The sequence below is a fragment of the Hetaerina americana genome, unplaced genomic scaffold (assembly GCF_022747635.1).
Source record: "Hetaerina americana unplaced genomic scaffold, ioHetAmer1.1.p SCAF_8, whole genome shotgun sequence".
Classification (NCBI taxonomy): Eukaryota; Metazoa; Arthropoda; class Insecta; order Odonata; family Calopterygidae; genus Hetaerina; species Hetaerina americana.
The window spans coordinates 36,303,248-36,325,510 of NW_027287427.1; the positions used below are offsets into that span (position 1 = coordinate 36,303,248).

Consider the following 22,263-nt stretch of genomic DNA (forward strand, 5'->3'; position numbering starts at 1 on the left):
TTTTCTTTGAAAAATTTAATATTTCCATAAAGGATATACAACTTTAAATTTATAAAATTATTTTAACGTTTATTAATTTTTGAAGTTTTAAATGCATGCAAGTTGCATCTGTTCAACATCAGATGAGTTTTCCAACAGTAATTAGCACACTGGAATTCTTCGAAGTGACATTAGACACCACTTGATTTCCCTTACCCTTTGGCAGGGTGTCGTTACTCAATAAAATTGACAACACATATTGGATTCTTTAGGTTTTGCATTGAACAATCATTTCCACTCGGATTTCTTTCATGGCTCTCTGTGTAGGTAACAGTTTCATAAAGTTTTCAATTTAACAACAGAACACTTAAAACATAGTTTTAATGAGCCGCAAAATAAAATTTTAGTAAGAACGTAGATAAATTCTTGTTAGTGGCTTATGGATGCTATCTATCTCAGTAAACCTCCCCGATTAATTGTGCTTTTCGTAAGTTTGAACTTTCAGAAAATAAGATATATTTTATCCTACAGCAAATACCTCTTTGGAATATCAAAATGACTAATCACAGAACGTATAAATTGCAAGTAGTAGGAAGCAATTGAAAAAAATGCTCTGCTTGTACTAATATTCGTTTCCGAGACGGTGAAAGTTTAAGCAACTTCTTGGACGTATGATGCTCGTCCGAGAAGAATACGCCCATTCGTAAAAATATGTTCAACCTTAACATTTTCATGATTAAAATAGCGTCGTCGCGTACTTATTACAAAATAAATGTCTGTAAAACAATTAACATTTTTCAAACCGTAACATATTCATACTCCGCAACAAATAACTTTGACACAACAGTAAGTTAATCACACATCTTGAGTAGTTCGTTGAACAGGTCCTGCCTTGACTCTTCTTCAAACATATCATCAAATTTCGTGGGGAGACATGTTTCCAGCAAGATATGTCCGTGGCTATTCGATTAGATTGATCGTTACTCTTCCATAACGTCATTGGGCCGCTCTCCTCCGCGGTTCGCTGGCTATGATTTCCCGGCGCTTCCAAACCGGCCCGCGAGGCGACGCCACCTCCGGCAGTGCCGCCGCGACGTGCCTTCCGTCCGTGTACCTCCGTCTGGCGTATCGCCTTTCAGCGTCCGCTTCGCCCCTGCCCGGAGGACGCTGTCTCCTGCTCATGTCCGCTGTAGTAAGGGATCGAATAGCACCCCGCTTCTGCGCTTCCGTCATTGCTTCCTCCTCTGGGGATTGTATCCCCGCAGACTGGAGGTCATTGGGACGCTGGAAAAGAAGCCAAAAACAATAGCGATGGTTAGATGACCCTGTCCACAACATGCCTGCTTCAGATGAAGTTTTTTGGTAATTCACTTTTGATGAAAAATGAAACAGCTTTTTGTTTCGGTGTAGGTATATTACTCGCTGTGAATCGTTTAATTCTACGAAGTAGAGCAATATTAATACTCGGCGTTGAGATGAAGAAATAGGTTTCATTTGAAATAAATTTATGTACCACAAGGCGCGTGGATTCATATTTAAGACCAGATAAAATTTTTTCATCGATCCTTTCTTTTTTCAAATGAGCAATTAAAGGCGCCCTTTCAAAATTGCCAAATTCCAAATATAGATATTCAGGTGCAGGGTAATCCTCATCCCCTTCAAAACTGATCTGCTCAAAGAGTTACGGCGCCACAACTAACAATTCTATGGCGCCCCTAACGTCGTAGGACAACAAGCACTTGAGGGCACCAGACTTCTCCCTTGTAAGCTGTCACTCTGAGCGGTTACCCACTTCCTTTTTGTTAGATACGGCCGTGAATATGGTCACCTTCGATATCTCGTTGTACCTGAGCGTTCTTTGCGACCCCACATAGTGTCCCTCCCGGTTTTGTTTCAGCCCTCGGCGCCAACCTCGGGGGTACCACCTATTATGACCTCTACCGCCTATATACTATGTGCCATATTCATGGACTCTATTAATCTCGCGACCATAATTGAATCATACTGCTCTACAGGATTTGGCATTAATCCCGTAGCAAGTTTTTCTGGATCCATGGGTATTATAGGCATTTACGTCCACTTACTGATAGTGTGATCTAAAGGTATTATTTTTTACTACGTAATTTTTTTAATCAAATTACTATTGGAGATCAATGCAAGGAAACGTTCCCCTAACTAATTTCAAAATGCAAAATGACGGCGATAGTTTTTGTCGATAAAAATTCGTAAAAAAATCATTTTAATAAGCCAATCCGTTCTGAATTATTCAAAGAAACTGCGGAAGATTTTTAAAGTTTAACGGAATCATTCGCTGGTGCGAATTGCAATTCAACTGCCGGACATCGAGGGATCCGGGTTCTAATCCCTGCATAGTTGATTTATTTTTACACTTTAAAATTGTTTCTGCGTTCCTACTTTATTTGCTAGGAGGATAGTTTACAGTATTTTTAGTAATTTTTCGGATTTTCATAGTTCTTACTGGAGTTAATCGTTCGTCACCTGTGGTTGTGTTTTAAGATATAGGTAAGTTTTGGACTGAGCATATTCACTATGACTTTCCAAAAGACCAGCATCCTCGAATTTGTAAATACTCGTATATATTCCAATTGAAACTGCTCAATTTCCACTACGAAGAGGGGAGAGGAAACATACCACAGTTTTTTTTTACTATTAAGACCGTATTTAAAGAGACCTGGAGTGGATGGAGAACGAATTATTTGCCTTCGACTACCCCTGAAGAAAAGAATGGTGCAAGCCCATCCAGGGAGAATCGTAAAAATGTCACCGAGAAAACGGGAACGAGACGGAAGGGATAGCGGGAAATAAGTCGAACGTGTCGTAAAAACATCACCTCGTGTCCTCACCTCTAAGTGGACAGGCGTGGTCTCCGACGCCGACTGGGGCGCATCGGGATGCGATGTCGACGGGCCCCCTCCGCCGTCCGGCGCCGCGGCGGACGGGGGCGCCTTGGCTTCCGTTGGCGGCACCGGCGGCGGGGGCTGAGGTGGGGGTGGGAGGAGGGAGAGGGAAGCCGAGGGCGAGCGGTCGAGGTTGGTTAGCGAGGGCGGCAGAGGATTCGAGGGCGAGGGTGGGGAGGAGATGCTCCTGGCGGGCGTGGCGCCCCTGCTCATCTCCGTGACGCCGTCCTCGATGAAGGGTATGTCCTCGAGGGCCACGTGGGCCGGCACGGGTATCCTCAGGCTGGCAGTGATCACGCCCCTCTCTGACTCGGGCTCCTCCGTGTCGCTCCTCGCCCCATCCTTCGCTGCTCCCGCCGTCTCGTCTGCCCGGCTCCCCTTGTGCTCCAAGGGGAGCGACAGTACCCGCGGTCTCTCCTCCAGGGGCCCTTTGCCGCCGATGACGCCACGCTGGATGACAGAATCAGACAGCGAAGGTTCTTTGGTCCTCTTCTTGCTCCCCTTGCCGTCGCGGCTTCTGTGCCTGTAAACATGGTTCGCATCTTAAGGGGATCAAAAATTTTCTGACGGTTTAGTATTTTTAAGTACCTTGCAAGCCACCAGGGTGTGCGGCATGGGGTGAGTATTGTCTTGTATTTTTAGTACCCTGCCAGCTACCGCTAGGGTGCGTAGCAGGACATACACCTTAGACTAATTTTCACTCGAATATGTTTACCCCTACTGCGGTCGGACCACGTTGTTCTGATCCCTTATCATTCGTGGAAAAGATAACATCTTGTATCTATCTGTTCTTCACTTATTCTCTCTAATTTTATAGGTATGACCTCCCCTACTCTAGTGCGATGGGGGTAATAATACAGTCTCAACATCATCGCTAAAGAGACATCCTTCCAATTTATGCAAGGGAATCTGGAATCAATCTGGAATTTAACTTTCGCTCCCTGAGTGATTCCCAGCCTAGCTCCTCTACAATTTTTGATACGCTACTATGTTTATCATAACAACTTTTCACAAATCTACCTCCTATACGCTGCACGCGATCCAATTCGGTACTCAATACAACTTCATGAGGATCCCAGTCATGAGAATTCAAGGTTCGCTCTTTCCTAGTCTCTTCATCATTTCTTGTTCAAGTAAGAATTTAATTCTGAGGAAAAGTATGTATTCTCTTTAGCTTGAAGGATATGCGAAACTTCCACGAAGTGAAGTTTGGGCCTGTAATGTTTATTCCCCTAATTACGTCTATTATGCCTAATCTCTTGCTCTTCCCACCTAGCCTACTTTACCTAGCTCTTCACTTCTAAGTCTTCAGCATTCCATTCATAATATACAGCCTGCGTTACCACCTTTCTTGCCTCCTTTGATTTTCTTCCAACAACTCTCTCTCTCCTCCCCTGCCAAGACTGGTACTTTGTTTGTTTTCTTTCGTCCACTTTACTTCTGCTTCATCATTCTCCATTCCCACATCTCAAAAGCCCCAAACTTATCCTTATTCTCTTAACATTTGATATTTTAGTACTCTGCAAGCCACCGCTAGGGTGTGTGGCAGGGGATAAATACACACCAGACTAAATTTGACCCGAATATGACCCTACCGGTCATATTGCGGTCCTACCTATCTACGGTCGGATAATGTTGTTCTGATCCCTTATCGTTCGTGGAAAAAATAACGTTTAATCTAGCTGTTCTGTTTAATATTCTCATTTATTGACATAAACTCTCACACCGTAGTACGATAGGGTTAATAATACATTTTCAGCATCTATGCGAAAGAGACAGCCTTCCAATTAATACAAGTTTGCCTCAACCATCATGTTTCAATGTCGTAAAAACCTACGCTCCATACCTATTTTTTTAAACTAATTTTACGTTAACATCCTTGATCAACGTCCCCATCGTCCATTCTTTCTTCTGATGAAATCTTCTTTGCCTAACATCGTTCTAATTCTGGTGCAGGGATCATTCTACGCTATGAATCCACTCTATCAAACACGTCGAAATCAACGAAGCAAACATCACAACAAAACCACACCTCGGAAAGATTTGAATGAATTAAAACACTCTTTTCTTTTAAACACTTCCAAATCGTAATATTTTACTGAATCTTCAGGAGATATGCTTGTACGGATAGAAAAAGTAGGCGATCAGTTCGGAGAAATGGAAAACTTTTTGGAAATGGGCGTATCATTAAAAATATTAACCCACCCAAAACTAAGAATTATACTCTTTTCGGGGAAAAATCCTGTGTACTGTTGACGAGAGGGTGTGAAATATTACAACAATGCCGTGAGTTTGCATGATGGTTGTAATTGGGTTTTGACCTTCTGACATACAGGTATACCTGTATATCGTCAGTTAACATCATAATAGGCAATCAAATAAATGCCATGGTAATGAAATGAGCATCATAATAAACCGAAAATTTCATCTTCTAATTGGCAATCGCAACAACATGGTATTTTATGTGAGCTACAAGGATTTTATAAAAACTATTGATAACAAGTTTTTCCTGACGTGTACGTGAAGTGCTGAATTCAGACCGTCGGTTAAGTGTGCGCATGATAGCAGATCATATTGGCATTGATAAGATTACAGTGTGCATCATTTTCATTGAAAATTTGGCGATGTAAAAGTTCTTTACTAAACTCGTCCCGATGGTCTTTAGCACTTGAGGTTCCAAGGAAACAGAGACTACCTGACGAAAAATGGTTATACGACGATTCCTCAACTCCCTTAAGGTCCCAACTTGGCAGCAGTAGACTATTTACCATTCCCAAAAGTGAAATCCTTCCTCAAAGGACGCCACCGTGGAACCCTAATTGCCGTCAAAGAAGCTTGCATGCCTTAAAGACCTTCCTGAATCTGCCTACCAAGGAGAGGCTTCGAATCATGAAAAAGCCGCTGGAAAAAGTGTATCGACGCTTAAGGGATGTACTTCGGAGACTTTTGAGGCATTTTAGCAATTTCTGAAATAATCTTTTTTTCCGAAACTTTTCCCTTTTCTTTTTATGTAAACCATGTATGCACATCAGCTTGTTCGTATAGATTGATGAACATGATAAACTGCAAATTCAGCACAGATTCACAAACATAATTTAGGAATAACGCATGAAATTTAATAAGAGCATATATACAAAGAATAATTAACATTCAAATAAAAGTATTTTGTGATTTAAGTTTAAAGTTTTAGTCAATAGGTATTTCCGACTGTGTACCCTAAAAGGAATGCTGAAAAATATTCATACAATTTTGAACATTAATAGCATTGCTGCCTCTTTTGAACGACACAAATATAAGTGCTGGTTGGATTACCTGACACTGTCACTCATATTCTGAGGAGTTATATAATAATTTACGCGAGCTGGGATACTACGTATTTTTGTGATAAGTGTGGGAAATATTTATTGAATTCCCGTGAAAAGTTAATGAGTAACACCTTTTTAATAACTATGCGTTGAGATTATCATTAATCATTTAATTTTTATTGTCTGTTACGGTAAATTAGATTCCCTTGGATAGTCTTTAAATCTTCCTTTCCCGAATAACTTCTTTCGCAAATCTTTTTTATGATGCTTTTGAATTCCATCTTCGGCATTCTGTCAGTGGACCGGATTATAATTCAATAGTCGCACAGAAATAAACAGACACTGTTGAGTACAACGGGTCCCTGGCATAGGAGATATCCTTGCAAACCCTGAGTGTGTGCGTGTGAAAATGATTCACGAGAGTGACTCTTATTCCGTAACACACCCTGGTGATCGGGTGGTTGTAAGTTTGCTTTATTTTTTATTACTTTGCTTTTTTGTGCGATTGAGGTATACGTGGGTCACTGATTCCAAAATATACTCAAGTGACCTAGTGTGTGTTTCCTATCTTTCCCCTCGCTTGTAACCTTGTGTTTACCTCTCCCCTTTACTAACCTAGTGCCAATCAAGTTTACGGTCTCGGCTATCTCGGCTTTCATTGATTCACGACCGTAGGTACGTTCATTATATATTTACATACTGTTCTATCAACATATATTTTTCTTTGAAAGGTAATGAAAAAATGCATGAACATACGTGAAAGGCATTTGCTGAACTTTTCTCCGTAAAACCCTGATTCGCCAACGCTAATTACAAAGTTATCATAGAGCTGATTTTATTAGTTTTAATGGTTTTGTATTTATTGTGTGAAATTTGTACATTAGAGTCACAAAGGGACCCGGGCATTTGTAGATATTACAAATTGGCATTGACATGTACAGATTATTCTGTTGTCGAAGGATTATTTATGGAGTGTTCCCATTCGTTTGCTCACAGAAAAGGCAATATAAAACGTATTTTTGTTTCCTATATCTGTTCCTTTTATAGGAAAACAATTAGTCAAGTCCCGGGAGGAGAAATATATCCTCTCGCGGGGATCGTCACTAAAACTGTTCGTCTTGGGTGAAGAGAACGACCGTTTGTTCCTCGTACATTCACGCAGTCGGAGAATCCAAAAGCAATTACTAGAAGAATTAGTTTGGAGGGGTGACAGCGCTGGCGTAGATGCCGTGCGTTCGAGAAAGTACAATGTTATGGCCCGTAAAATTTCTGACCGTATTGGGCGCTACCCAAAAACAAGTGGCCGCACCTTAGCCAAAACACGAAAGAGGTAGGAGGAGTTGACCATTGGTGAATTGTTTTCTTGAGTTTCTTACCTGGGCATCATGCCGAGGTCCGGCCCACCCATCCCAGCGGTTCCGTGGAGGAACTCCTCTCTTGACCACACCCTTCTCCGAGGCGGTGTTCCATGAACTGTACCCTGGAGCTCCACACCATCCGTAAGTAAGTGGTCCTCCCAAATCCTACCGAGGCGGACGGAGAGAAAAAAGGCCGATTTAAGGAAATAGTCGAACTTGGAGATGTAATTCTGTAGAAGTGGTCCTTTGAGGAATACCTAGTGAGGTGTGTGAATTTCGAGGTGTAGTATACTTATTTCATACAACCATCAGTATTGGCTTATTATTGAAAATATGTGAAATTAGGCATTTTTTAACTGCTGGACACGATCTGAAAACTCCTCGAATGTGTAACGATGATTTAGGATGATTGACTCAGTTGGGCGTGAAATATTTGAATTATTACATAATATTTCTATAAAATAAATGCCATTTCATATTTTTTATGGCATAAACCAGATTAATTTTAACTATGGCGATTTAATATATGTGCTGGGATAAATAATGCCCTCTCATCTGTTTTTAGTTACTATATCACGAATTTTTATGTTCTATGATTTTATTTTAGGTGAAACCTGTTAAACCTACCTCCCAAAAATATGCGCACAAAAGATAACCTGTTGATGACATGACCTGTTTTCCAGGACTATTCAAATATCTTGCTTGTGTTCAGTAAAACTTATTCTTTGACGTTATTTTACAAGTATTGTGCAACAAATATTTTTGCGTATCGTAAAATGAATGAACTCGTTATTTAAGTAAAAATACATTTAATTATGAATTTAATGATACGTTTGATAAACGTTCAACGTAGCTCACCCGTTGGCATAGCCATTTCGCGTTGATATGGAGAAACTAAATACCTCAGCCATCGCAGTGACGGGTACGATATATATGTATTTCCAAACTACTGTCCGCCTCCCGATAGTGACCGTTGAATGAAGGAAAAACCCCAACTACAGTGTGCACTGTGCTGTCGAAAAAAATACGAATATTACCAGAATCTGCTTTAAATTTCCATTTTGTGAAGCAGCATTAGCCCTTTTGATTTTTGCACGAACAATCCAATAATTGGGAATGGACGGCGAAATAAGCATTTTAAAGGACTAAAACTTTTCGGGGTTAATTATCCTTGAATCGTTATTATACAATTGCATATTATGTAATTTTATCAGGAAAGAAATAGGTTTTTACTCTGGAAAAATGCTAAGATTGACTATGATAAGCAGGTAATAGAAAACATCTGTTCGAAGGGCTATGAGGGAATGAAGAGATTGGCAGGGAAAAGGGAGGTTTGGGTAGCTATTACGAACCAATCTTCGGATTGATAGTACATGATGCTGTTGATCCGTGGTTTATCAGTAAGTTAGTGTTCTTTTATCCTTAAAAAAGTAAGGATAAATAATAATAATGTATAAACTGGTTCATGAAAAATGACCTTAAGATTTGAAAAAAAAATGCACGAATTCACTTCACCCGAATTCACGCGAATCTGAAAGGGTAGATTCTCCATTCATCTTTCTATTAATAGTTCACTATCAAGGTAAATGAACAAGCGAATTGTGATTTCAGTTATGGATATTTTTCCTTGGAAAATTGTTGTCAATATCATGATGAATTGAAGGAGGCGTTCGGAGACTTAAGTTAGAGAGAAAAGAGGAAGAGTATGCATCATTCAGATAAAAATTGAGTGCAGAGGTCTTAAATTTATGGAATTTCACTCTTTATATAAGAGCGCGACATGGTTTTCGGCGTTTCAGCATCATAATTCAGTGTGATGGATGTTTAACACTGGATGATGATGTTGTAATGTCGAAACCTGTGTCGTGTTCTTAATTAAATTACGAAATTTGACTCAGTAATTTTATATATACCTAAAATACGGTCCAGATTTAGGAAGGTGGATTATATAAGGAAATAAAATATTATTGACTGAAGAGGAAATCTGATTGTCAAGCGCTTTCCTCATTAGATATGTTTATTTTTTGCGTTGAGGGCCTTTGGTTTGTTTTAAATCTAATTGGTTTATTGTTTTAACTCATAAAGATATAATAAAAGCGAACTTCTTGAATAACTTACTCTTCCGTGGGTGGTGAGCATCTACTTCTAAGAAGGTCGTCCAGGGTCTCTGGATGAGTGTCCATCATATGCACGTAAATTTCGTCCAGAAGCTCAGCAGGTACCTATTTCCAAATGAAAACATGTACGAGTATAAATTAGTTCGTTAAATGCAGTGCACTATATTTTATAATGACATAATGAGTGACATTGGCATTTGTGGTAGATTCCATCATAATTGATTTAAAACTGGCGATTTAGGGCACTATATGATATACAGACCCTGTGATTTTCTTAATATCATTCATCTCAGCAATCACATTTGGCAGGGTTTAAATCTTCCCACTCATTTAATTTGGCGACGAGCCAGTTAATTCCGTATAGTTTATGCTCGAATCCCATTTAAAATAAGCTTTAGTTTGCTATTGAATAATGCGCAAAGCTGTTGCTGAACTTTAAATGACATTTCTTTGAAACATATGAACTAACGTGCATAAAGTTTGCTCTGCATAATGAATATGACGTTTTTATAACCCAGCTACCTTCAATTGCATGACAACCATGTTTAATTTTTCTAGCAAATAGTGTGATTTTCTCTGTATTCTTTCCCTGGCCGGATTGAATCTGTTATTGTCGTAACAAACAAGTCGAGTAATCTCATAACTAATTTTTTTTCTGTAACGTCGGACAAAAGCACTGAAATTAAGTATTTAACTATTAGATATGCATGGGGGAAATTTTTAAACGTTTATTATAACCAATAAGATGCGCTTTCAAGTAGCGAGAGCAATTGAATGAAGCGCTTTGAAGTTTAACATCCGATACCAAAGACTAACCATGAAGAGTTCTCGGTTGTGTTCGATCATACTTCGAACTACGTTGATGACGTCCAATCGATCCTCGGCTGCCTCGTCCCGCGAGTCGCAGCGGAAGTCTGCGTTCGACTTCCTGAGAATGTTGGGCGCGAAAAGGGTTGCCAGGTTGCCGCTGTCCATCTTGTTCCCCGACAACCACTCCCCTGTAGAGAGAAAAACAGAGATTTAAAGAGTCACAGTTACACAGACTTCGAATATTTAAAAAGTAAGATGCCCCAAGAATTCGACGAATAAGACGACAGGGCTTGTCTGTCATGAGATCTACTAGTAAGAGTGTGTCTCCAGGGATGAAAGTGATTTCAACTTTTTCTATGCGATTTGGGAGGTATTTTGTCTTTGAAGGTACGCCGCTACAAATCTTTACAATAAGGATCTGTACAACAAGATCGTGGCACGCCAAAATTTTGCTTTTAAAATAAAGAATACATGTCAATTTTTATGCATAATATTAATTTGTTAAAATTTGATTGGGATTTATTAACATTAGTCGGATATTCATAGTTTTGAGCAGTTCTTAATATTATTATTCTCAAAAGGACACCTGCCTTATTTTCAAAGTATATTTTAAAAATAATGGCTAGAGATCTTTTTGCGTTTTCACAAAAAAAGGCAAAACATATCTTTTCATTGATTACCAGAAATAATATATAATTATAAGAGTAGAATATACTATATTGAATTTTGGGATGTTAAGTGCTAACCATGCAGAAAATAATTTTTATATAATATGTGAAAACTAGAAAACTGAACGCATTTGAAATTTTCATAGAATCGTATGCCACGCAAAGAAACATCTCTGGGGCGAATAAACAGCTCTGTTCTGTAGAGAGATATAGCCCTGTAATAGGATTAATATGCTTGTTTTCAAATAATAATTAGCACCATGTTTAAATTCTTTGTTGTTATCTTCCGTGATGTGGCTCCAGTAGATTCCCCAAATATAGAAAATTAATAGTAAGAAATAAATAATTTTCTTTTGCTCGTTCTATAAAAGTCAAAAATAGAGTTAATCACATAATATGTCAGTAATGGTAATTTAGTTAATTATATGATGTAGTCATTTGAATTCTACTAAAGTCAATCAACACATGCTTTGCATTTAATTTCACATGACTCTTAAGCGCATCCGGTCAAAAAGAGGCCGACTCAGACCTTCTTGTCGAGTGGCCAAAATCTGCCGTCGAGTGACATTTATGGAAGGCAATATTAATTAATCATAGGCGTGAGGCAGTCTGCTCAATGGAGCGACGTGATCCCGACACGATTTTTACATGATACGGGCGATAACAAATCGCCGGCAACTGACTGCCAAGAGTTACACATACCAAGGCGATCACTAAATTGGAAATATCCAGTGACGTGGATGCGGTTTTGCTTTTCTCCACTCTTTCAAAATTTATGAATTATCGTAAAAGCCTAACCCATTGACGCGTGTTCTCTGTGACTGCTATGGAAGGTAGATAATAACAGCAATGATATTAAAAGGGCCTTACATGAAATATAAAATGTAATATTTAATTAACAAACCAATAGAATAGAATATTCTACCGAATAAAAACTCTAGTAAATACGACCCTGGTTTTGATATACTACCTTGATCAAAAAGTTCCCGGAATAACCACCGTGTGGCGCTCCCATCGTTCCGATTTGAGTTCTGTTTTTTTTGTTAAATTGGTACATCTGTTGTTGATATTCCCTTTAAATCTTAGTGTCATAACTTGACATTTGCAAAAGTTACGGTCGGTTTTCGGTATGTCCATCAGTGCTTCCTGCGATTTTTCCATTACTTCCTCTCGGCTGCTAAAACGCGTTCCCCGTAATGGTTTTTTAACTCGATTGAACAGAAAGAAGTCACAGGGAGCCAAATCAGGTGAATTCGGTGGCTGTTGGATGGTATTTGTTGCATTTTTCGTCAAAAAATTACGAATAATGATAGCACTGTGCGACGGTGCGTTATCATTGGTGCAAAATCCACGAGTTTTCTGCCCACATTTCTGGTCTCTTTCGGCGAATTGCTTCACGCAAACGTCTCATAACGCCCAAATAATACTCTTTGTTTACTGTCTGGCCTTCTGGCAAAAATTCATGATGCACTACACCGTTGTAATCCATGAAAACCGTCAGCATTGCCTTCTTTTTTGACTGGAAACGACGTGGTTTTTTTGGTCTCGGCTCATTTGGTGAACGCCATTCACTTGCCTGATGTCTGGATTGCGTGTCGTACTCATAAACCCACGTCTCGTCTCCAGTAATGATCCTTTTGATGAATGTGGGATCGGATTCAGCCTCGCAAATCATGTCTTTTGCGACGTCAACACGGTCTCTTTTTTGCATGAAATTGAGGTCTTTTGGCACCAACTTTGCTGCTACACGACGGAAACCCAAATCATTAACCACAATGTCTTGAGCGGATCCATAGGCAATGTTCAAGTCCTCCGCTATTTCTCTGATGGTTAATTTGCGGTTATTGACCAACATTTCTTTTACTTTATCAATTTTTTCACCGACTTTCGATGTCGATGGTCTGCCACTGCGTTCATCATCTTCGATTGACTCACGACCACTTCTGAACCGCTCGTGCCACTGGTAAACGACCGTTTTTTTTAGAGAATCGTTGCCGAAACACTTTTCCAACATTTCCAACGTCCGTGCGCCACTAAATCCGTTTTTTACGCAAAATTTAATACAAGTTCGTTGTTGCAAATTTAAATCCATTTCTGAAATTGTAAAAAATCGCCAACACACACAGAGATAGATGTACTCTTGGCTACGTAACTTTTGCAAATGTCAAGTTATGACACTAAGATTTAAAGGGAATATCAACAACAGATGTACCAATTTAACAAAAAAAACAGAACTCAAATCGGAACGATGGGAGCGCCACACGGTGGTTATTCCGGGAACTTTTTGATCAAGGTAGTATTATGTTATCTTCAGGTGTCATATGTCAAGTACCTTGGGCATTATTAAATTTTTTATTAAATTAAAATAACATTCTCTTGGTTGTTATTATTTCACCATTTCATAGCGTATTACGTATGACTTTTAAATTGAAGCAATTAAATTAATTACAGTTTTCTGAAACTATATTATACTCCTAAAATTAGATGAAATAGGGCGAGGAGGCATTTGATAAAAAAATTAAACTGCGAGTTATATTTAAAGAAAATGTTACACGAACTCTCAATAAAATGACTCAACATTTTAGATATCTCTTTTCCTTGCAATTCATAGCTTAGCGTTTTTTTAACCAAACGAGGTGATCCCCCATCTTAGCTTAGGGACCAAGTGGTTGTCTCGGTTTCAAATGGTTAGTGATTTGCATTCAATTACAAAATCCAACCAAACCTCGGCAATACATATTTGTATTCTGTTAAAAAACTCCAAATTTTTGAGGCTCATCCTTGAATGACCGAGCGGGGTTTTTCCTCATTTCTTCTGCACTCCTACTGGATGCCGGACTAAGGAACCACTGGTAACCTAGTGATAAACTAACCTTGTAGACAAGCTCTTCCGGCAACTATATACATACATACAGTCGTTTCTTCCATCGGCGTTACTGCACAATCTTACAGCTGTTCTTGACAATTATTTTGTTAATTTTTCACTATATTTTATTGCTCCTAACCATTCTTTTTCTTAATGTATATTATACGTATTGCCTGTCAGCCAATGTAAAAGCCTCTGTGTCGTTTTTGGCTGCTTTGTTAAATGAATAAATAAATAACTTCAGTCTCTCCCTCCCTCAAGAAGTCAGGGCCTATAGCTGTGGGTTTATTTAAGGTCACTGAAACTGATATGAACACGTTTTATTTCCTTTTATAGAAAAAATCACGATCTAAAAAAATAAATAATTGAAACTTTATTTTAAAGACAATTGATATGAAGGAATGTTATGGGAGACGCATAACATTTAGGATAGAGTAGGTATCGAGGGCAAACGGACTCTAGGTCATCGCATGATAATCTGAAATGGAACGTTTTCCGAGTTATTATACATACGAGGGTCATCCGGAAAGTAGTACCCGTTCGTGCCGCATGAAGTGCTGACGACGCGAGTAGCCGCTGGACGAGGTCAGATAGCTTCAGTGGCTTGTCTGCCTTCTCTGAGCCAAGTTGCGTGACGCTAGCATTGCCTGTGTTGTTTCTGTGATTGTTTACAATGTTTAAAAAAATTGAGAACGCCGCCAGTTGTGAAGTGAGGGCAGTGATTAAATTCCTCAATGCAAGAAACGTTCGCCCATGTGATATTCATCGCCAATTAAAGGAGGTGTATGGAGACAATGTAATGGACGAGTCGTCTGTTCGGCGGTGGTGTCGCAACTTCAACATGGGGAGGGGGAACACACACGACGATGAGCGTTCGGGGAGACCGTCTGTCATTACAGACCAACTGGTGAGCTCAGTTGACGAATTCGTGAGGAACGATCGGCGCGTCACAATTGATGACATCTGTGAGCATTTTCCCAATGTTTCTCGAACAATTGTTCATGAAATTGTTAAACACCATCTGCATTATGCAAAAATTTGTGCAAGATGGGTCCCTCGCGTATCTCAATGAGCTGGCGGCGAAGGACTATGCAGCAGGAATACAGAAACTTGTCACACGTTATGACAAATGCCTTAATTTGCTTGGAGATTATGTTGAGAAGTAGTTTAAAGTATCCTCTTTCAAATAAAATTTTTTATGTTTGTTAATATTTACTTTTGTGTCTTTATTTCACGAACGGGTACTACTTTCCGGATGACCCTCGTACTTTCCATTGGGACCTTCCACCGTCTGAAGTTATGTCGTTTTTACAGCTGAAACTGAACGCAATTGAACATGCCTCATCCGCCCCTGCCTTATCTTTTTGAAACGGACGTTGCATTTCATAACCACTAAATTGTGGTCAGAGTCCGCATCCGCTCCCAGAAAGCTGTGCGAATTTATCACACTGTTCCTAAACCTGTGTCTAACCAGGATAAAATCTAGCTGATACCTTTCTGAGTCACCTGGAATTTTCCATGTATACCTGCGTCTTTTGTGGTGTCTAAACCAAGTGTAGGTGATGATTAACCCCTGTCTCCTGCAGAACTCAACTACTTCCTCCCCGCGGTCATTCCTCGTGCCTAAACCGTAGTCCCCCACCTCATCATTATATTTTCCTTCGCCTACAGTCGCATTCCAATACCCCATCACTATCAAATGTTTCCTTGCAGGAACACACGCGATTATGTCCTCTAACTGATCGTATACCCTATCGACCTCTTCCTCCGTATGGTATGATTTAGTTAGACTTATCGCCTATTCTTCAATTCATAATAATCGCAAATGTCTTTATTATTCTAATTTTCGCGCTTCGCCTAATTTATATTTCCCGATTGCTGGATTGTTAAAATTTAATGCTATTAATTTTCAATACACGTATAAATAGCTGTTTAAAAAACAGTTGGCACTCCAAAGACACTTTGCGAAGAGAATGATGGAAGTAGATTCTTTTTAGTATTTCAATATATTCTTACCCGAATGGGGGTCTCTCTTGTCTTCCGAATTTTTAGCCACAACCGCCAGAAAATCGAGGAGAAGGCAAAGAGTGTCCCTATGTTCTGCTGGTAAAAGCTGGATTAAGTGTTGTAGAGCCTCAAATTGTAGCCTCCTGTTTCGGATTGCTGGAAAAAAGTAGATAGAATGATAATTACTGTTAAATTCTTTTAATTTTGTGAGGTGGTATTTCAATAATTAATAAAATTTGACATTACCAATTATTAATACTCAAGGGAGACATTCCAATTCGAGTGTCATTTAAATAATGTTTAGCTTTATAACTGGACAAATAATAATTTTTCTGGGAACAGGGTTAAATTAAAATATATTATCGATATGTTCAATTAAATGGACAACTAAACGGCCCTGAATTAGATAACCTAAATAAAATATGTGAGTATCAGCGCTGCCTAAGATTACTTTCATCTTTTAAGTTTAATGCCGCAGTTTTCGCGAATAAAAATAAATATGTGATGCTGAGCGATTCAGTCAATCTTTAACTATATGTAAACAAATAAGGAATCCTTTTTTTAAAATAGTAAAGATGATTTCTTCTGCTGTATAGTATTTTGCGATAAAATTAGCACCATTGATGCAAACGCTGATTGAGTAGCAATGAGCGCATATGACGGCGCAAAGGGATTTAATTTATATTTTAATAAACTGCTACTCAAAACTCATTTCTTCCAGTTAGCCATTAAATTTCGAATAATATTATCGAATCAATTTTATTGATTGAATTTTTAGCCCGGTTATTTAATAGTATTGAGATATTTTTTTAGATAGCGAATTGGTATTTTGTCCCCGAGGAAATCGTAGCTCCCTTTGTGTATACATTTTACTGAACTTTATATTATTATACTAACGGATTTGTCATCAGTTAACCTGAAGACACTCAGTTGTATAAAGTTAGTAGTCATCCATGTTTGAAGAGCTTTAGAGGGTATTCAAAAAGGTGCGAATCAGTATTAGGGGAGAGGACTTCAAATGATCGAGTGTGAGCCATGGAAAGAAGGGGGGATCGAAAAGGGCTCAATCTGATGCCCAACATAACCCTCATCTCTATTTTACCGTCATGTCCAGCTCACCTTGCGTCCTCACGAATGCCGTGTACAGATCGCGGCAGAGAAGGGGCTCTGGGAGATCACGGAAATATTCCTTGAGCAGGGCGGCGACATCGTGTGGGCACTGGGAGGCGCTGAGATCAGTCTCCTTTCCCATGTCAAGGTCTTCCCTCAGCTTGAAGTCCCGAATGCATTACGTTGAACCAACCAAATAAGAGATAAGAAATATTTGATGATGGATTATGTAAATTCTATGAACATTAACGTCCAAATACAACAATATAAATCGCCATAGCCTTGCCTATGTCAGCTGGTGTTTGACGCGAGCCATTAGAGGAATTTTGAATAATAGGTCAACACCTAGGGTGGCCAACCCGCGGCTCTGGATGGCCATGATTGAGGCCCAAAGAGTGATTTAAAATTAACTAAATAATACACCTATGTATAATATTTCTATGTTTGTGAATAATTTGTTCAAGGAAGTAGAACAAGTTAAAAATTAAAACCAAGAGATCTGATTAGCACCTTAAAACAACATAGAATTTCCACTACTTCCGTCGACACCGATATCGATGCATTAATTTACTTTTTTTCTCATGTTTAATATAAAATATCGCACTGGTTTTATGCTAAATTTAAACAAATATTTGTAAAAATTATAAGTTTTGTTAATTAAATATGTATATATTTTTTATTCGATACAACAAATTGATATTATGATAAAATAATCGACGTCTCTAAAAACAAACGCACTTTTTTACGATTTTACAAATGTAACGGTGGGTGTCGCGAAAATTATCCAAGGAATTTTTTCAGCTCATCAACTATCGTTAGATTGTCTTGGGCCACACTTAAAATGTAAGTGTCACCCTAGACAATTCTTCTTCTGGCAAAGTGGCCTAGAAAACCAATCAAACCTCTGATCTTCAACGACAGCTATTACCCGAAGGATGGTTTATACTTGAGGGTAGAACTCATTATATTTTAAGCCTGACGGCGTGTGAATTTCGCGCGTCAGATTATGGGGCCCAGTTTCTTTCCTTGCCGTCTCCCGAGAGGATCTGGTTCCAAAAAATCGCACTGCTTGAGTGAAGCCGAGGGTGCCCAGAGGCTTCGCCTGGAATTGAACTGGTCAGTAGCCCAGTGTTATACCCACTGGATCACGACGTCACTCCTGATGTCTATCTTTCCTTAAAAAGACGGGAAAATACGAGTTGAATCCAAGCTCTGTCAACCAATTGTTTTCCTCGAAGTAGGTAGACAGTTATATTTGAGCTTCAAGAACGCAGGCGCTCTGTGTAAATGCAAACTATTGATGACAGCACCGTACAGTACACAGAATTTGTATTGCTGCAGCTAGGATGAAGGTCGTTCTAATGCTTAAAATGGTTGAAATGGGTTTTCACAGCGTGGTTGTAAAAAATTTATGCGTGTAGAGGTAGTTTATGCTGACAAGAAACAGAAGTTTCAGTTTTCTGGTCAAATAGTTTTTCAGAAAAAATAGAAGATATTCTAACTTAAACGTACCTCGCAATAGCTTAATTTTCTAGTCTTATCAGCTTTCATTCCTGGTCAGCGTTTGACGTGCGCTAAACGATGACCATCCGAAATCCCGGAAATTAAAGCTGGGAATAAGAGACGCTGTGGAAGTCATCGCACTAGTTTCCGAATCATTTGAACAACTATGCCAAATATTTTTGATCCTCGTGATAGCGAATTTTCCATGCGAAAAATAATTCCTTATATCAGTTGTTTCACTTAACCTCCCCTTGCGCTCTTACTTTCCAATGTCATGTGGGATTAGAAGTATTCCCTTGGCCTTCGTATTAAACTCGTACCATTTATATCTCATCAGTTGGGGTATTTTAGTTGATTTACAAATAACGCCTTCATGATATAAGCTCAAATGATCAAGACGCGGTCAAGGTGCTGGTTGCCACCTTTTCTTAGCTTTTTCGTTAGGATAGAATGAAGAAGGAATAAGCATTTTCATTTTGATAGTATTAATGCGATGCAACGTCCACATCGCTTACTATTTTATCACCGGGATACCAAATGTTGTACATTTTCAAGGCGATCATTACTAGGTTTCGAAAAATTAGGTTTTTACGGTGTGTTGTGATGTTAGCAGACAGAGTTTCAGCTTGCAAATCACCGAGTTGTTCAGATCCAGCCAAGTTCTAACTCTTCAGTTCAACTGCAGGTAGCAAATTGGATGTATTGCTCACGACACATTCAACGCAATCATATATCCTAGGAAAACTAAAACTCTCGCTACTCATGCGATTTGGCATTCTGAACGAAGCTATCAACCAAACGAAGATGAGCATTTGGTAATTTATTTATGCCAATCACAGTTTTAGTCCACAGTAGTTCGTTGTGTGCGATAAATGCCGTCAAAATTGCTTTGGCAAATGTATCGTCCGCCTTCTCACCTGTCTCACCCTCTTCTTGGAACTGCCGACGCGGAATATTCCAAGCGTATGAAGACCATGTTCCTTTATATGCTGCAAGCACGCCAGCACTACCTGAGGCACCCTTGGACGCGGTGGCGTCGACCCCTCTCCAGGCCAACCATCGCTCCACCTCCACTCCGGTCCACCTTCCTTTGGTCGCTGCCATTGGTGCAAAAATGAGTCTATGTACAATCAGTCGAGCTTAATAAAATTCATCACGTTCACCAATAAAGAGTTTTTTAGTTAGTCTTAATCAGATTGGTTAGGTGGAACAAAACTTGGAAAGCATTTCCCTTCAGTAAACAGAACCGAAAAACTGTTAATATTTTTTTATTTCCATCCAAGGAACTTATAACACAGTTAAGTTTTGGTTTAAGGAGAAAGTACGCCAGGAAAACAAGTAATGACTTTTTTATACTTTTATAGGAAGAAAATTGGCGGGATCATATGGATACGATAGGTACAGGAACAGATGCCATGTCATTTCAAGGAGCATACTGTTTCTTCGCAAGTAAAATAACGAGAAATAGATATATATGCTATTTATATTTATGCTTATATTTCCGTATACAACCGTTTCTTCAAACAGTATGCCATTGAGTTTCTTCTTCAATACTGAAGCCGTGACTAGACTAGAGTATTAGTGAAGTTTTCCCCCAATATTAATAACGTTCGGTTGAGTATAGTTCTGAATTTCGTCAGCGGGTTTTGGAAAGGAAATTTCTCACACATTCATCGATGTCCCTCAGTGCCGGTTTTCGGAACAAAACTTTTTTACAAATAAAAACAGTATTTTTAAACCTTAGTTTATCACATCGCTGTTTGATGTTTGCTTCTCATCCCTGGTCTTACTTATAGTGTTAAAATCAATTAAATAACAACGGTGTCTAACTTTATCAGCAAAGCTGATGCGTAACCTCTGAGATCGTTTTTTACATTAATATTAGGAAGGTTATCTTGGAAAGGGATGAGGATAATTCACTCAGTGAATAGTGGAGTAAAATGCGAAATTAGAATTAGCTACAATAGCTGAATTAATATAAATTGCTATAGCTGCTACATACTATACATGCACGTACGGATCAATCTTGATAAAAATGGTTCGTGACGAATACAACTGGAACAACCAAACAGCATAACAGGTATTATATCCGTTATTGAAAGACGGTGGAAATAAGTATTCTTCTTTATCTACGATGGGTGTGTAACTTTACTTTATCCTTCCCATAATACGTGCAACCAAAAATTTTAAATAGATCACGACTTAAATGCAATCACGGAATTATATTTAACCTCTGGTAGTGTAATTCTTTAGATGAACATGGGCTGGATACTGAGAGACTTTAAAGAATAATTGCCTAAGGCGAAGAAGATTTGACGAGGAGTATGACAGCAGAAATGCTATGCAAAGGTGCAAATAAACTATTAGTGAAAACTTTGATTCGGAGTGTTGTTTGGTATAGCTCAGAAACTTGGTTTGGAAAGGCTAGAGAATAGGCTTGGGTCGGAGTCATTTTGGGTAGAGAAAAATGTTGGAATAAATTCAAAGGAGGGTATGTTGAAAGACAGTTAAAGACTGTTAGAAAGAAAAATGTCCGATAAGTAAGGGCAAGGATTTAAGAATTTCTGAAAGAGTGAAGGCAAGTAGGAGAAAGTTTAATTGAATATTGGTTTATTATTAATTATTAATGACGGGTGTTAGAATATTTAGTGTCGAGCTAGACCAGGTCTTGGTTAGGCGGTGGTTATTCCGTGGGACCATAAAAAACCTACCTTGGTCGGTATACCACTCTTAAGATTAATTTAAAATTGTTTATAAAAGTCATCCGCCTCGTTATATCTTTATAACCACGACTTGGCTACCTAATGTTTATTATAGATGCAAGTTATAGTTGTCGGCAGTTGAGTTTATACCGTTAAAGGAGTAATGATAGCACAATTAGTAGTCATTAATATCTGAGGTTCTGAGAAACTATTATTTCCTAATATATCTCTCCGTGGTGGATGTAATGCAACCCAATATTTATTTGGTTGAGGTGTAACCCATAACCAGGGAGTTTTTTCACTTAGCATGCCGAAGTGTGTTCACGAATCGTTGGCTGTTAGAAACTTTTCGGTGTTGGTAAAAGCATGCATCCACATGGATGAACAAAGATTCAATTTGGGAGAGAACACTATACACACCTCATCGCTGCTGTCCCTTCGAGGTGATGGTGGTGACGTGGTGCTTTCAGATAGGGAACCAGCACTGGACCTGCTGCTGCTTCCACCTGAGTCCCTGCCAGAGCGAGATGGGGCTGTTTCATTCTCGATGCACTGCGATATGGGGATCCCGAACACTAAACCACTTCCGCTGCTTGGATCTAAAGGGAAGGGTGTTCTTTTTAATCCGCAATCAATAAAACCGTACCAATTAGTAATGGGAAGTAGAACTGAAAGCAAGGATTTGAATTCAATGTTTCATACGCAATAATAACTGTATGTTAAAATAAAAAAGTTCACCTTCACGTCACCTTTTACCTCAAATCGTCTCAAATCTGTTGAGATCATGTTTACGTTTGGCACTGTAAACTTACAAAGTTTCCAATAGATAAGCCGTAATTACACATTTTAAAAGCATAAAAGGTCAATTAGTATTTATGTTAACTAGAATTCACAGGATAGGGAGGAGCTGCGCGACAGGG

The 22,263-nt window shown here is 39.0% G+C and overlaps 1 protein-coding gene across 2 annotated transcripts in view; it reads right to left on the bottom strand.

The window, feature by feature from the left end:
• RhoGAP102A (Rho GTPase activating protein at 102A) overlaps positions 1–22,263 on the bottom strand; it is a 40,254-nt gene continuing 17,991 nt past the window's right edge. The window contains exons 4-12 of one of the 2 annotated variants that reach the window (XM_071596393.1): positions 21,764–21,942; positions 19,559–19,738; positions 17,148–17,298; positions 16,038–16,184; positions 10,494–10,675; positions 9,679–9,782; positions 7,579–7,725; positions 2,844–3,420; positions 1–1,263 (exon numbers count right to left, since the gene is read on the bottom strand). In XM_071596393.1, the coding sequence (XP_071452494.1) occupies positions 976–1,263; positions 2,844–3,420; positions 7,579–7,725; positions 9,679–9,782; positions 10,494–10,675; positions 16,038–16,184; positions 17,148–17,298; positions 19,559–19,738; positions 21,764–21,942 (1,955 nt within the window). In that variant the 3' untranslated portion in view covers positions 1–975. The remainder of the gene's footprint in view (positions 1,264–2,843; positions 3,421–7,578; positions 7,726–9,678; positions 9,783–10,493; positions 10,676–16,037; positions 16,185–17,147; positions 17,299–19,558; positions 19,739–21,763; positions 21,943–22,263) is intronic. The other variant, XM_071596394.1, reaches the window with a different exon arrangement.